At 36.6% G+C, this 16,070-nt stretch overlaps 1 protein-coding gene across 1 annotated transcript in view; it reads right to left on the minus strand.

Annotated features, from left to right (window-relative positions):
• The window catches only part of TPO (thyroid peroxidase), a 42,271-nt gene extending 26,201 nt beyond the window's left edge, over positions 1–16,070 (minus strand). Inside the window, exons 1-6 of the mRNA XM_066545864.1 lie at positions 15,977–16,070; positions 13,204–13,288; positions 11,423–11,592; positions 9,014–9,146; positions 4,250–4,379; positions 1,401–1,607 (exon numbers count right to left, since the gene is read on the minus strand). Coding sequence (XP_066401961.1) covers positions 1,401–1,607; positions 4,250–4,379; positions 9,014–9,146; positions 11,423–11,592; positions 13,204–13,288; positions 15,977–16,070 — 819 coding nt within the window. The remainder of the gene's footprint in view (positions 1–1,400; positions 1,608–4,249; positions 4,380–9,013; positions 9,147–11,422; positions 11,593–13,203; positions 13,289–15,976) is intronic.

The raw sequence follows: 16,070 nt of genomic DNA on the forward strand, positions 1-16,070 counted from the left end.
CAGGGAGTTTTATGTTTAATATATCTTTTATAAACATATATTATGGTGTATGTTTCAGATGGATCCATCTTCACATCATACAAAGCACTGCTGGTCGGGGAGTGGATGTCCACCCTAGCCTCTCTTGGTAAGACTTTAGGAATGGGAATATTTCTAAGACTATTACTTAAAAACATAAACAGAAAAAAAAAAAAATCATGTCCCAGATGGAAATTTAAAACACAGTAAACTAGAGATTTTTGTCAGAACTATGGCATACTTTTAGTAATTAGAGCTGTTGTGGCTGATTCAGGTTACTCAGTGCTCTCTGTTGCTCACTACCTGAAAGAATGGGGTTCTTTAAGAAACCTCTTTTCTTTTTGAATGCTCTCAAGATATGTTTGCAACTTTCAAAAGTCCATATCTCCAGGGTGAGAGGGTCTAGATTTACTTGCCTGTGGTCAAATTCTAGTAATTTATTAATTTCACTTAACCTTCCCTGTATTTTAAATTCTCCCACCATATGGAAGACAAGCCACCTTTTAACACAACCTGATTTGGTTCTCTTTACAGTTACCCAAATATTTTCCTCTACATTTAATGAAAGAGAAATGAGGCACTTAAAGCAAAGGAGACTGTGGAATGCTTATCAACTACAGCTTGCTGAGGCAAAAACGGTTTTCTATTCTGACAGAAGCCCTACATGGCAGTACATAGGGAAGCTGGTCAATAATCAAGCTCCAACAGAAAGTAAAGCAATTTAGGTTGCTCTCACTTGAACATTGCCAAGGGCTGTGATGAGCATGGGGCTTTCCTGTAGCCTGAGCTGGACAGGCTGTGCTTTGAGAAACAAAAACATGGTTTTACTTTGCTACTCAATTTTTTGAGTGAAAGAAGGACTATACTTTTAAATTAAGTGATCAAAATTAGAGTATCCTAAATTTATACCTATTTATGTTTCTCCTAGCCCTTTAACAAGGGCTTTGAACTCATGTTTTCCATCTGCTCAAAGCAAAGATGTGATGTATGTAGGTTTCAGCAGCTCCCTGGAGATCATTTTTATACATACATTGAAAAGGTAGCTCTCTTTGAAAGTTTGCATTAACTGGGAGAAGTATCTTTGCTTTCAATGATTAACGTTAAGATCCTTTCATTTAATCTGACTGAAAATGTAAATGACTACTTTGCTATATTCCCAAATGGAACTCAAAACCTCAAAGCATGAGAACAATAACATTGGGAGAGACCAGTAAGGTCTCTGCAGCATAAACCTTAAATCAAAAAATTAAATGTCTACCTGTTTCATATAATAGTTGTATTGTTTTCTATTTTTCTATCATTGTCTATTCTAATGTTTCTTGACTTTACTCATCTGTTTAGAGCCTGGAATTTCTCTTGAAGAATTTAAGTTATAATCTTACCTTTATTGGAAAACATGGATTTTGTTTTTCGCAAGTCATCTGGCACTCCATCCCGCTTAGGAAGGTAGTTCTACTTGTGCTCTGAGGTGTGAATGCAATGTCATGGTCTATGTACTGTCCCCATACCATGATGATATCAGAATACAGGCTGTCTTCAGTAACTGCCTCATTAGGTGCATGAATAATTTTTCTTGTCACTTCACGAACCTGAGAAGAGAACCAATTTACCTTGAGCGTTAAACAGTTTTTACTTCTCACAAAGTGATAGAACACTACAAAGTAGAGAGGACAGTGATAAAATCTATCTTCCCCTTCCCCAACTTTATGTTGTAGAGTGCTTCTAATAGTTTGACTATAACCAAACTAAAACAAAATAAAGAATCCAACAACAATATAAAATCCAGCTTCTACCAGGTTCTTATTTCTGTTCAGGAGCTGACACCAAGGTGTCACAAGCAGTTTCAAGGACGTTTCAGCTGAGTTTTTCTATACGTTTGACAGTGAGGAGTGTATCTTTGATCTGTTCCTTTCCAGACAATTTTGAAAACCACACATTTGTTTTCGACAGTCCAAAGGTTTTCTTTCAATTTATTCTGTTTTCTCCTCCTTAAACAAAAGGATTTGCTGGAAAATCGCAAATCACTGTTGATACTCAGAAAGTTTGAGCGGCTCCATATGTAAATGAAAGAGCTTATGCAGCCCGGGACATGAGGTAGGTTGCAAACAAACGGTAGCAGAAAGTTCAGCTTCCTTTTCCCAGGTGACGAGAAGCCAAAAAAATATTTCTGATGCAGTTCTGTGCAAGATGAACAGAGATACAGATGCTCTGAGGAGGAGCACATAGAGACATCTATGCTACGTGTCCAGCCTGTATTAATAACCAAGAAAAACCATAAGGGCAAAGTCAGCACTCATGTTGTGGAGATGTTAAGGGTATCATTGTTCACAGATTCCTCCCTCATGCTGCAAAATATTCCCTGGCAAATAGCAGCTGCCTTGAAAGTCAAGCAACTGAAAGGCAGCACATAAAATCGACTGACAGAGCCTGTAATAAATATAAGGGCTATATAATGAATGCATAGGGCAGGTTCAGTTAAATAGAATTGGTAAGGACAACAGGCAACATGGGACTTCTTAGGAACATCAGGATTTTTACTGAAATAGTCAAGAGCAAGCTACCTACAGCTCATCAGGAATCCAAATTTTTAGATCAGTATTTTAATAGCTTTGGTGGCCACAAACATTTTCTTGAAATTAGTAAAATTTTCTTATTACTGTTTTGCTTTATAATAATCCTCACACTTATCTATCACTTTCACAATATTTTCATGTTACTTTTGAAAGAATATAATCAGATAGCTAAAAGTACAAAAAAAGAAAAAGCAGTTATGACAATAGTTTTACCTATTTTGCTCCAAAACAAAGCAGAGAACCTTGCTGATGGTCAGATGTTGATTATCAGATTCGGTACAGTTATATAATCTTTTTTTAAGAGAGTTTTGCTTTACAAGCATTTAGCCTAATGAATCTAGAAAAAGGCAGTTTGTACTATCTACTGGAAATTTGCCTGTGTAAATGTCAGGTTTTCATCTCTGAGTGCTAAATTGTGCAACTTAGAGACAATGTTATTTAATTAATAACATGAGTTGTAGGTGACATTAACACTAAATTCTCCTGATTATCCTTATTAAACATACAATGGTTAAAATAACAAGACTTTGAGTTCATTAAAAGTCAGGTTTCAAAGCAATGATGACAAATCACCAATTCTAAATCCAGCCCAAATCATTGCACGCTGCACTGGGGAATTTTTCTCCCAGTCCTCTGTGCAAATGCTCTTTTTTCAAACTTCTCTCTATGGCAGGTCTGCTATTTTTAAAGTATATGAGGTGCTATAATCCATAAATATTGCAATACTTTCTAAGATCAGTAAGTTTGACAAGCTAACAAATGAAGTCATGATTTGACAGCAATACTTGTTCAGTTGAGGCTTGCTAGCCTATGAGGAATGGCATACATGCACACACCTCCACACATGCTAGCGTGTCCCTGTGCTTTATATCTGTTTAGTTAACATCCAACCTTTTTCCCCTTCTTCCCTGAATAAAGGGAATTATTAAAACAAAGAATCATAAAATCACTGGAAAATCTAAGCTGGAAGGAAATTCTGGAGACCACAAGGTGCAATTTTAAATTGAAAGCAGGTATTAGGTTATTAAGAGCCCCATGAAGACAGATGTTGGGTATTTCCCATGGCGGATATGCCAGAAGTTCTCTAGGCTGGAATCCATATTCCAACAAAAACCTTTTCCAACATTTGTTGTGCTCACAACAAATTTAATTTCTTGTTTCAAGGCAAAGTTTTCTCTGGAAAAACTTGTTACCATTGCCTCTTGCCATGGCAGCATGCATCGTTGTAGGCCTCCCTTGTATCTGCAATTTCATCACGGGAAGGTCAGAATTAGGTCCAGTGTGCACCTTTTCTCTACCTGAGCAATCATCACCCTGTGTCTGCTGGCTGCCTGGTGCGTGCCAGGCCAGGCATTTGGCTGGCTCCTGTCCTGCCTCTCTCCCTTACAGCTCTTTGGAGTACTGGGCTGCCCCTCAGGAAGGTCAGTGCCCCCTGCACTGCGCTATGGGCTCACCCCAGCCAGGGGCAGGGAATCTCTGACCATGGGGCTGAACTTATGCTTTAGCAAAGCCACTGGCTTCTTAACCAAGATCCACAGACACTTTTGAAGAATTTTATACAGATACTTCCTTTACTGATGCAAATGGAGGTGTGTGGTGCAGGTGTGATAATGGCCCAGTGTGTGTGTTTGAGGTGATCTGGAGGTGCCCTTCCTCACCGAGGGGAGCTGGAATCCATTGTATCGGATACTGGGATCCCATCCTCGAGGCTGGCTGAGGCCATCTTCATAGGCTGCTGGAAGCCACCTAGCCAAAGCTGTGTTGGATGCCCCCCATCTAGGATGTTCCCTATGAAAAGAAAAACAAAATTAAAAATCCCCCAAAAGCAATAGCAGCAGCAGAACCTCTGAATAAATAAAATATATATAGACATATATACATACATACATACATATATATAATATTTATATTATATAATATTATATTTATATTTATATAATATAAATGTTCCAAATATAAGACCAGATCATAAAAATAAAATAATATTAAAAAATCATCAGTCACAGAGCAATATGCCATTATAATAAGATGTTCATGTAGCAATCTTTGAAACTGCGTAAAATACTTGTCTTCATGTGTGCCAATATTATTTTACTCAAAAAGAAAATAATTAAAATCTAAATTGCTAATGAATTATTACTATTTTACTCGTGTTTATAACCTAAGTTGTTTACCTTTTGACATTTGTTAAATACTTGCTGTGAAGGTGAGTTCCTGATAGTGTCAGATATACTCTCAAGTGCCTTTCCTAGCATCTCTAAAAAGATGTTTAAGAGCAACAAAAATGCTCTTTAAAAAGATGTGTTAGAGCAACAGAGAGAAAATAAAAATTTGGGGAAATATGAAGAAACCCTTCAGTGTGAAGGTGAAGAAAACTTAAATGAAAATTGGACACTAGTCATAGAGAAGAAATCATTTAGCAAGACCAAAGGAGCCAGGGCTGAAGAGATGGGAGCTGAATCCAGTGGCAATGCTGCCTCTGGCTGAAGCTATACCAATTTCTTGGGTCCATCTTTGGGATCCTGCACAAGCCCAGGCACTGAACTATGCTGCTAAGTTGTCAGTACTAACTGCAGTGTATTTTTTCCTCACAAAAACTTGCTTTTCTCTGAATGTCACCTGCCTGAGCACATCTTGGCATCATTGCATACCAGTTTGTCACCCCAAAGCCAGCCTACCTGGAAGGGGGAAGGGGAGTAAAAAAGTGTAGTCCAACATGTAAACATAAGGGGGTGGCACGTATCAGGTCATATTTAATTTGAGGGTCAGCAAATGATTTCTGACCTATACTATTTATTAGCATAGTCAGTGAGTCTTGGGTTTGACCCAATTTATTTTCCCTCTGTCATGAGTATTAGAAATTTTAGGAATTTTTTTTGGTTATTTTTCAACTTGTCCTGTTCAATATATTTCATAATTGTTAAATATATGTTAACACTAAAAGGAAGAAATAATTTTTTGCAATGCATTCAAGTTGACTAAAGTTGTAAAGTAAGCCACAAAGAACGAGAAATATTTCTGGAATGTTGGTAGAAATATATAGTGTTAAAACATACATTTACATATCTATCAGGATGCTAAAGAATTATATTAATATTTCATTGATCTCCAGCACACTGAGGAGACTCAGTTTGCCAAGCTATATGGTGCTGTAATACACTTAATTATCCACAATAATTCACACTTGAAGGTTGAAGTATGCTTTAATAAAGCATTCAAATTAGTTACACTTGATTTGCCTTTATTGAAATTGCATAAAATACTGCACATAGTGTAGTGCTATTTTACTCAATTAAAAATAATGAAATGTTAATGTAACTGCTTAACTGGTGATTTTTCTCCTGATTGCTTTTGTATTTTAGCAGATCACTGGAATGTTAGTAAAACCCCTCTCACATGCCTTTTTATTATTGCATTAAACATGTTAGTGTCTTGGAATCTTGCTTGAGTTAAAAAGGCAGCTGAAATAATGAGATTTTGCTACCATACAGCTTTATAAAGTACCCAAATTTGATTACTATATATTCTGTTTATGGAAGGTGGGAGTTTTCATTTGCTTGTGAAATACTGGAATTGTACCATTTGGATTTTGCTTTGGCTGCGTGAGAAGCAGCCTGGAGTGTTAAGCTGCCATTTGCTATCCAGATTTTTATCTTTTGAATCTTATTTTAATGTTCTGCCTAGTTTCAAGTAGATTGAATCAATGCCATATGGCAACTTAATAATTGGAGTTTGTGATGTTTTAGGTTTTGCTGAGCTATCATGCGTGTAACTTCTGGAAACATGGGACACTTCTGGAAAATAAGCCTGCTACTAATTGAACACTGAGTTTGCATTGAGGTGAAGTAGCTAACCTAAAGGAAAGATCTCCATTCCTTCTGGAAGTCAATGGACTCAGTCAGGATTGCTCATTCTTTCCACTAGGTGAGCCATACTAACACTTCTAACTGCTGGTACTGCACCTCCAGAGTGAGCATCAGGTCCTTTTCTGAGAGAATGGTTAACAATGAAATAGAAATGCTGCAGATAAAATTCCTCCCAGATGCCCCAAATATTAGGTGTACAAAAAGTAAGGTAGTCATGGAACAACCTGTCCATCAAGCCAGAAGGACAGACAGTTTCTGGGTGCCATCCTGTCATTCCATTCTGTTTCTCACTACCAGGAACAGCCAAAGATGCAGCATTGCAGTAGACATATAACTCTGAAAGCTCTGATGAGGTGAAGCTAATTACACCGTGAGAGTCCCTTCCTTTAGTACCTGTAGTTCCTTCAACCTTTGAATTCCTTTCATTGTACTGGACACTAAAAAAATACCTAGATCAATGCTAGCTTGTTGGGATTAATAAATGGGAAAAAAAAACCTCTTTGGATTTTCCTTTTGTTCCTTTTTCTTCATTTTAAAATAATGCAATTTTATTTTGCTTGTTCAGGCAGAAAGGAAACTAAAATCTGTTAATATCTCTTACTAGTAAAAGGGGATAATATCTCTGCTGGGAATGCCTGATTTTATGTTGAGATTGTCCATAGGAGGTCATGTTTATACTATTCTACTACACCTTTGTTCTAGGAAGAGCACACTAAAACAAAGCAAACTCAGTGCTTTGCAATTGATCTGATTTTTCCCAAACATACAAACTGATGTAGCAGAACATCTGTAAAGCATTTCCTTGCTCCCTTCTAAACTAAAAATTTCATTTCTAAATTTCACTCATGAAATGGAGAGTTTCCTGATCTATAGTACAGCTATAGATCCAAACAGAGTGAACAAAAGTGCAAATGCAACACAGGTCTTGATGTATTTTCTGCCTGGAAGTGGAAGCTGTAAAGCAATTAAAAGCACAGACTCGTATTTCATTTAATGTCTGAAGTTCTCAAAGCTGGCTTACATCACAGAATATGTTATTTACATTACAGTGTTATGGGCTTTTTAGGCTGATGTATTTCAGTAGAACTAGAGGTATTTCAAGGGGCTCACAAAATTTTAGACTGAGTTAAGATCTGATTCACTGGTTTCGACTCCTTTGTTTTTGAAGGGTTTTTTGTCATTTTACACCTTTTACATTTAGAGCACAGAGTATAAAATACTACCAAATATGAGTGGTGGGTTTATGTGGTACAAGCATAAAAACATACACAGTAGAACAGAGTGACTACAGACCAGACTCAATGAATCATATTTACCCTACCCAGCTTTAGATATCAGACTGAAATGCCTGTATACCTCCTAGTATTGTCAGTCACTGAAGAGAAAAAGGTTTTTTACCTTTACCTATAGCAGAGTGCTTCACTCCATCACTAGGGAGAAAGACTAAACAGCCACCCTGTAAATTAAGAGCTTCATCCATGTGTCTGTGTTCAGCTGCACAAATCTTGGCCAATGTATTCAAGCCCTGATGGAGATGTCAATGAAAATATTGTACTAGCTGCTAGTTCAGACTCCAAGCAACTCTGAACATGCCTGGGGGAAATTATGGATATCCACATAGTTAGATTTATAACACTGATGCATATCACGTTGTGTCCTTTCAGCAAAGAGTCTATCAGGCATGTTCCTTGCAAATGACTTGTGATGTAGCAAAACAGATTCATCTCATAAAACCAGACTCACTGAATAATAAAACTGCAGAATTGTACTGCTCTTTATTCAACACATTGCAGAGTACCTTAACCCGTACAATGATGAAGGCCTTCCATTTTCATCTCTGTAGCACTTCACCTGTAGACTTACAGTCCAACTTTCAGTTAGTGACCTTAGGTCTATGTATCCAGAGGCTGCTGAGTAGAAATATTGTTTACCCTTGTACTTAAAAGGGCCCTCATTCTCAGTTTTACACTCATTGCATTGGAGGGTTCTGAAAAGATGAGCACATCTATTATGTGGGGTTTTGCAGGAAGCAATTGCCAAATAGATTCGGCAACAAGTAGATACTAGTTATAAGAAATAGCCACTAAACATATAAAAACAGATATGTAAAATTAGGAATGACACCTAGAACTTTTTGATTTGTCCTTTCTAACTGTTAGAATTGTGGGAAAATACAAAAATATTTCTCCTTGGGGAGTAGTATTGTTTTCCTGCTTTATATAATTTTATCCAATTCAATCAAAAATAAATGCTGAGTTAGAATTAAGTTTTCTTTTTATGTAGAAGAAGGCATGTGCTAAATCAGTCCTCCCTAAATATAAAGTTCCTCATATAATCCTAGAAGCTTTCAGAGGGAAAGCCTGTTTACAAAAAGTAGTGCACAAAAGTGTAAATGATGAGTTCTTCCTCCAGGAACTTTCGCTGGCGCCTCATTTACAGCCACTGATTAACACCAGTCCCCCTTCACCCATTTCCTTGGAAAAAGTAAACACAGCTTCTTGGGTTTAAAGAATGAGAAGAAAGGATTTTTCAGGACACAATTTTTATCATACATACCTGTTATTGCAGGCACCAGTGATGAGTCGATATTCATTAGCCAAGCAATTATTTGGACACTTTGGTGGCAACATATAAGGCAGGCATCCAGAAATATTAGCAATCATAGTGAGCAGATCAGCTGATAAATGATCTGAAAGGAAGAGCCCAGACAAGCAGTTTACTGTATTGGATTTAGCTGCTAGAGTAGAAAAGGCATTATTGTCAGCTGCATTTACAGAATTCTCCCTCTTCCTAGGAAAGAGCACTTAGTGAGAAGTGCTGCAAGAGGCTGTGTCAGGGACTTAGAGGAAGAGCTGGTTTTATTGGCTGATGCATAGAGAATGAGAAGAAAGGGGTTCAGCAACAGCTGAGAGCTGAGGTTGACCTGCTTGCTGCTTCCTTCTTTCCCTGTGTTGTAGTCCTTTACTTGCCTGGTCCTTGTGTTTACAACAAAGGTGTAATTCAATGCCATTCAAGGACAAAAGTATATGCCAAAGAAGAAAAATGTGTGACTGGAAAGATGCAGAAATCTAAAGACCCTGCAGCTGACTACAGAATTCAGTGTTGAGTGGAAGAGAATCAGAATTATTAGCTGGAATTTGGAAGCTAGGTAAATCAAGTCCCTTTATACCAGTAGACAGCATGTTATAAATATATTTCTGATACAATCCAAGATGGGTCTCCCAGTGAGCATCTGATGATGAGGGACAAAGCCAACTATTGTGTAAGCTGCAGAGAGGTGGTACCTATTCTCACCTCTGCAGGTATTGAAATATGTGTGGCCAGTTGTAGGTGGATGTACCTATGAAATAGGAGCAACTTGGTCTAGAGGAAGGTGACCTTGCCCATGGCAGGGGGCTGGAACTAGGGGGTCTCCAAGGTTCTTTCCAACTCAAACCTTTCTACAATTCCATGAGTATCCTTCCTGAACATAGAGAACCCTTGACATTCAAAGTGACTGCAATCATCACATGATGAAAGATGAGGGTAGAGGTAACATACAACTCCTGCCCTTGTCTCCCCACTGGCTAATGCATGCCACCCAGTCCCAATATCTATTTGTTCTGCCCATTCAACTCTGAAATAAGCTGCTTTAGTCCATTGTTCAAACCAAAATATTAAGCCACAAAAACAAAGAACAAAGGTTCAAGAACCAAACCAGCTCAAAACATGTTCTGCTGCGCAGTTATAACCTGCACAAAGCAGTAGTGAGAACAGAGGGAGAATAGGTTGTTAGACTGGCTGCATAATCTTGTCATTATGTACTAATAACTCATGCCAAATTTGTGACTAGAGCTGTACTTCTATGTTAGTTCAGGTACAAAATTATACTCAGAGCCCAGCTCCCCAGTTATCTGGGCTGCCTAGGTAGAGATTCATATGTTTTCTTTAAAGTCAATTTAGTTCTGTAATTCATGTAAAACTATTCTGTTGTGGCACATAGACTGTACAGTGTCTATTCACCTTCTGTTAACATTGTTTCTGTTCTGAAAATTAGCAAGAGCTTTGTGCACTTCTGAAGTTTAGAAATTCAACTTCTTTTGGATCGCACAGCACAAAAACAATTGCATCTGTGTATGTGTGTGTATATATAAATATATGCACAGACATATCCATATAGATAAAGATATATTTTTTACTTCTACAAATGTCCCATTAGTTTAGTAAACCAGATATTTTTTCAAGGAAATAAAATAATAACTGTGGTGTGTGCTTTATGTTTGTTTACAGCACTCTAATGCTTCTATATCTTGGAAAAAAATGTTCGAATACTAAGATAGAACACTTTGTGTAAGTGACAGAATTAAATTATATGGGGAAAAAGTCAATGGTTCTGATATTTTGATCCTTCCAGACACCAGACAGACATCTTGAAATTCATATCTAATTAACAACAAGTATTTCACTTTGACAACATTGAACTTTCTCTTTATTTCCCCATCTGATATGAAAAACCCCAGTTAAAGTGGAAATAAATGTGCAACAGCAGTGCATTATAAAATTAGCTTTGGAAATAAGAACATATATTATTTAAAGAGGGATATGCATATGTTGAAAGGAAGTGTGTTTGAAAATGCCAGTGCCATAGTGTGATAGAAGATCAAGCACTAAACCCAAACTGCTGGGGAAGATAGACATTTCACTGCAAACATGAAGCTTTCAACACTGAGGATATGCAGGCTGATTTATAGGCAATACAAATACACAGTCACGAGTTCACAGGGTGCCAATAGTGCAACACTGCTCTCCTCAACTATAACACCACCCACACTCCAGCAAAGAAAAATGTAAACCTATCTGAGGTGTTTTCAAGAACAAAAGAAAGTGAAAAATAAAATAAAAGTGAACTTAACTGAACCTTAATCTAAAAGACAGCATTCAACAAATCAATAGGGTGGTTTGCCAATATCAATACACTGTATTTACCAGTTGGATGCAATGAACGCTTGTGCCTCTGGCAAACTTTTTGTTTCAGCACCTGAATTGACATTTCCATTCGTTCAGCTGCTTGGGAAATCTCTTGACTCTCTTGTTCAGGAAATTTTGAGAAAGCCAGCAGTAAGGTAGGGGTTGCTATTCCACTTCCTTGGATCTTTCTATAATAGAGATAAATACAGAAGGTTTTGCAATGTATACATTTTTAGAACATTTTCATAACAATAAAGCTGTCTGTCCTGGATATGTTGTAAGTTTAAGGTATTTAAGGTATTAAGGTATTTTGATTGAAGAGAACACTGGGAAAGCAAAGAGGAAGGCTGTTTTGTGACCTTGTTCTGCAAGGAAAATTCTAAAAGAGAAACTGTGGTTCTGTTGGACACACAACCAGAGTTCATCTTGTGGGAAGTCTTTAGGATGAGAAAGAAACTTTTAGGGTGAGCAGAGCCTGCAGCACCAAGTTGAAGACCTTGTGCAGGATAGTCACAGAAGAGGTCTCCAAACTCACTGCTGTGAGTAGGTTTTGCTTTCATGTAACATTTAATACCGAAGACCATCCTCAATCTACTTCTGAGCACCAATTCTCTTTAAAGTATATATATCCACATACACAGTATTTCAAAGGTAGCTTAATAGCTAAAAAGGTGTCTGGGGTAAGTGGTCTCAGTTTTATTCCTAATAAAATTTCAATTCCTAATTCAAATAATCATTGTTAAGCATTTATCTTTAGCATCTCTTAGCACTTATCACGTTTAAGATATTGACCAAATAATTGCTACAATATCTTGTGAGACATAAATATCAGTATCTCCATCTATTACATGAGGCAATTGAGCCACTGAAAGCTTGAGACTAATGTTTTTAAATTTTAAATGCCTTAGGATTGCCACCAAAATACTATCACTAAAACCTGTGAGTGACCTCAGTCTCTACATGTAGAGGGGCAAGAGTTCTTGACATGTTCTGTCCATATAAACAGTTAACATTCACAGAGCTCTGCAAATCAAGACTCATTTTCAAATCACAGAGATAAGTCTTAAGGGAAAGTCTACTAAAAAGTGTGGGGATTCTACCCTGTAAAACTTAGATGATGTGTTCTGAATTTTGGAGAGAAATTAATTTTGTGTTGCACAGAAATCTAGTCAGAAAATGGTTGAAAGAGCTCATTCTCATACTGTAACTCAAGCACAAAGAGCTTTCCCCTAATTTGTTGCCCATCCACAGTCCAAGACAAATGTTTCATTTCCTTTCCCTTATCTTTTTTTACATCTGTTGTAGATGAAAGGGGAAATATGCAATTCACTTTGAAAGTCCAATTTAAGGCAACAGTGTTTGGGTCCTAATGCCATAGGAGTTGCTCCAGTCTCACTGCACTGGAAAAAATATAATCAGTGTTCAAAAATAGGTCCACAAAAGTATGATTTTTGAGGTATTTAGTTCAGAAAAACATCCATATTTATATTTGTGTTATTTCTTTTGTCCCACATTTTAAAAGAGCAACTTACACGGTGATAATGCACAAGGTGCTATTGGATCAGATTATCAGTGACATAATCATAGAATGGTTTGGGTTGGAAGGAACCTTAGAGATCTCCTAGTTCCAACCCCCCTGCCACGGGCAGGGTCACCTTCCTCTAGATAAGATCCCTCAAAGGTAATGGGGGCAGTGATTTTTTGATTATATGGGTTCTCAAGGAAGCAGAAAGATTGACATCAAATTGTTTTGTTATGAAAGCTTTTTCCTGAGTACATTATTCACCTCTTTTTTTTACCTTTTAATTTCATAATGTGCAGCATAATCCACCAGACTAGAACCCTTCTGGATAGCCTTAGTGATGCAGTTATCTTCAATTTGTTCTCAACGGGAAAAAACAAAAAGAAAAAAAGAAAGAAAGATAAATATGTTAATAAATAGCATATTTATTAAAATATTTACAATTAGAAAATATACAAGTTTCTAACATTAAGATACAATTCTTGCCCTTTAAATCCAATTCCATATTTTATTCCTGAAATTCATGTTGTGGCTTCTGAGCTTTCTAAAAGGTAAGGTAGGTGTGGTAAATAAATTCTTCCATAATTTATAAGACATGGGGATTTAGATTTCCTTGCTTGAAGTATAAATCCAGTTATGAACATGTCATATAGGACCAAACATAATAGGTCCAGCTGAAACATGCTGTGTTCTCTGTATGCAGCTGTGTTCCTTAGGTTCATATTTATTTTTCATCAGACTGTCCTTGGATTGACAGGACAAACCTGACCCTCCCTCACAGGTAATATTAGCTGGTCTGAGCCATGTAAAGAATTCAAGTCCATATTTAAGCAAAATTAAGACCTGGGATAGGGCCAGTTCATGAAAACTCTATTCTCATTTCTTCACCTGTGTTTAATGGGAAGATATATGTAAATATAATAATACTTCATCTGTGCTATTTTGTATAATGCTATTATGAGGCTTAGCTTATCCCTCTTTTGTGTACATGTTGCTTTATAATAAAAGAACCAGTCATGTTTAAAGTTCAACTGCTTTATTTCTATCTGAATTTTGTGGGATGGCCAATTTTTTTCTTAGAAAAAAAATAATAAAAAATAATAACAATCATTTATGTACAATCGTTCATCATTTATGTACAATTTAAACTAGGGTAGCATGTTTTATTTGTAGTACAGTCTGTGCTGTTCCTATCATCTATTTTTTGAATAGGGCATTCAGCTCAAGGAAGAGAAATGTGTGATGAGGAGTAATCTCTCCTAGGCTAAATTATACTCTACTAAAGTTTTCAGTATCTAAGTATAGCAGTAGTTATTTTTCTTTTTCACCTATGCATAATAAAATATTCAGATGATTCATTTGGTATTATCATTTGGATTTCGACTACTTCTGAAAACCTTTTTGAGTCTATGTTAAAAAGAAGTTTGATTTTTACAGGACATACAAAGGTAGTTCTTTCAGAATTTAATATAGAATATTTTGAATTACTTTTAGGGGGCTTAGCTCTGAGAAATATAACATGCTTGAAGTATTGCTCATCCTGTGATATTGATTCATGCTCTGATGTAAAAGAGAGTATCCACTTCCTGTAATTAAATTCCATTGTCTCTCTTCCTTTTCTTCTAAGAAGTATGAATTTGGTACCAATACCATGTCTTCAAATACATGGTTCTTGAGTAATAAACATTATCTTGTACTGTTTCATCAGACCAAGAACACTTACTATAAAAATAATCACATTTCATCTGTTCTATTTATTTATAGTCCATGTATATTTTATATATTGGTGCTTTCCTGTGTCTTAGGGAAGAATATAAAAAGGAGGGAAAGGGACTTATATGACAGGATGATAGCCAATGGTTTTAAACTGACAGAGAGCAAGTTTAGATTAGATGTTAGGAAGAAATCCTTTACTGTGAGTGTGGTGAGGCACTGGAACTGGTTGCCCAGAGAAGTTGTTGATGCATCATTTCTGGAAGTGTTGAAGGCCAGATTGGATGAGGCCCTGAGCAACCTGGGCTAGTGAATGGCATCCCTACCCATGGCAGAGGGTGTGGATCTAGATGATTTGTAAGGTCCCTTTCAACCTAAACCATTCTATTATTCTTGGATCCATTTTGTATTAACTAACATATAACATAATGTGGTGATTTTAGAACACATCTTTCCAAAAAATTTGTATGGTAACTCAAAGTAAAGAATCCAGTATGGAAAGAAAACTGGATCTCCTGTTTTGCAGTGATAGTAAAAAAAAGATTTCTCATAAGAAACAATATTAATTAAATTTAATTAATTAAATTTAATTAATTAATTTAATTTTTTGCATATAATTTTATTTTATTTGTGATTCTACACTAAATTCAGGTGAACAGTTTCCTAGGGAATCATATCACCAAACTTTATGAATCAAGCATACAGCTATATAATATGAGGTTGTGGTTTGAAATCCTGTTTCTTTACTATCTCTGCCCTAAGTTCATGTAAAATCAGTTTCTGCAGACTTCTTTTAAAATTTAGTCTGGTATCTGCTACTCTTCTATATTATTAGATTTAGCTGATTTAAATTGAGCAGATGCAAATGTTGGTAAAAATTACTAGATTAAATTTTTTGAACAGAATGAATAAGGCAATCTGAGATGCTCTAAAATCCTCTGGGTGCCAGCAGCCAACAGATCCACAGGAAAGAAGCACCTTTGTGGGGCAGCAGGAGGGTGCCAGGTGGGACATCCTATGTCAACTGCCTCTAGCCCAGGATGATTGGCAGATGGGGAAAGAAAGCCAGCAATCCTGCTTGGCAATGCATCATCTGACACATGAATGCCACTAAGAAAGTAAAATCACATACAAAGTTTTACTTACTGAGATTATGAAACTACAATTTAAAAGAACACCTCCATGGAATAATTCTCAGAAAAACCAGATAGTGTATTTTGCACACAAAAGCGGTTGAGCTATACTGCTGGTACTAAACTGTCTGCAGTGTCTGTGTATTTTCAGCTTAACAGTAAACATAAGAAACATAAGAAATGTGTATTTTCACTGTTACTTACCAAAGATGGTGTCTTTCCCTATTTGAAGGAAAGAAAAGAAAACAGCTGTGAAGGCTATAGCTGCAGAAAATCCCAAAATAATGAAAACTTTCAT

The sequence above is a fragment of the Molothrus aeneus genome, chromosome 3 (genome assembly GCF_037042795.1).
Source record: "Molothrus aeneus isolate 106 chromosome 3, BPBGC_Maene_1.0, whole genome shotgun sequence".
Lineage (NCBI taxonomy): Eukaryota > Metazoa > Chordata > Aves > Passeriformes > Icteridae > Molothrus > Molothrus aeneus.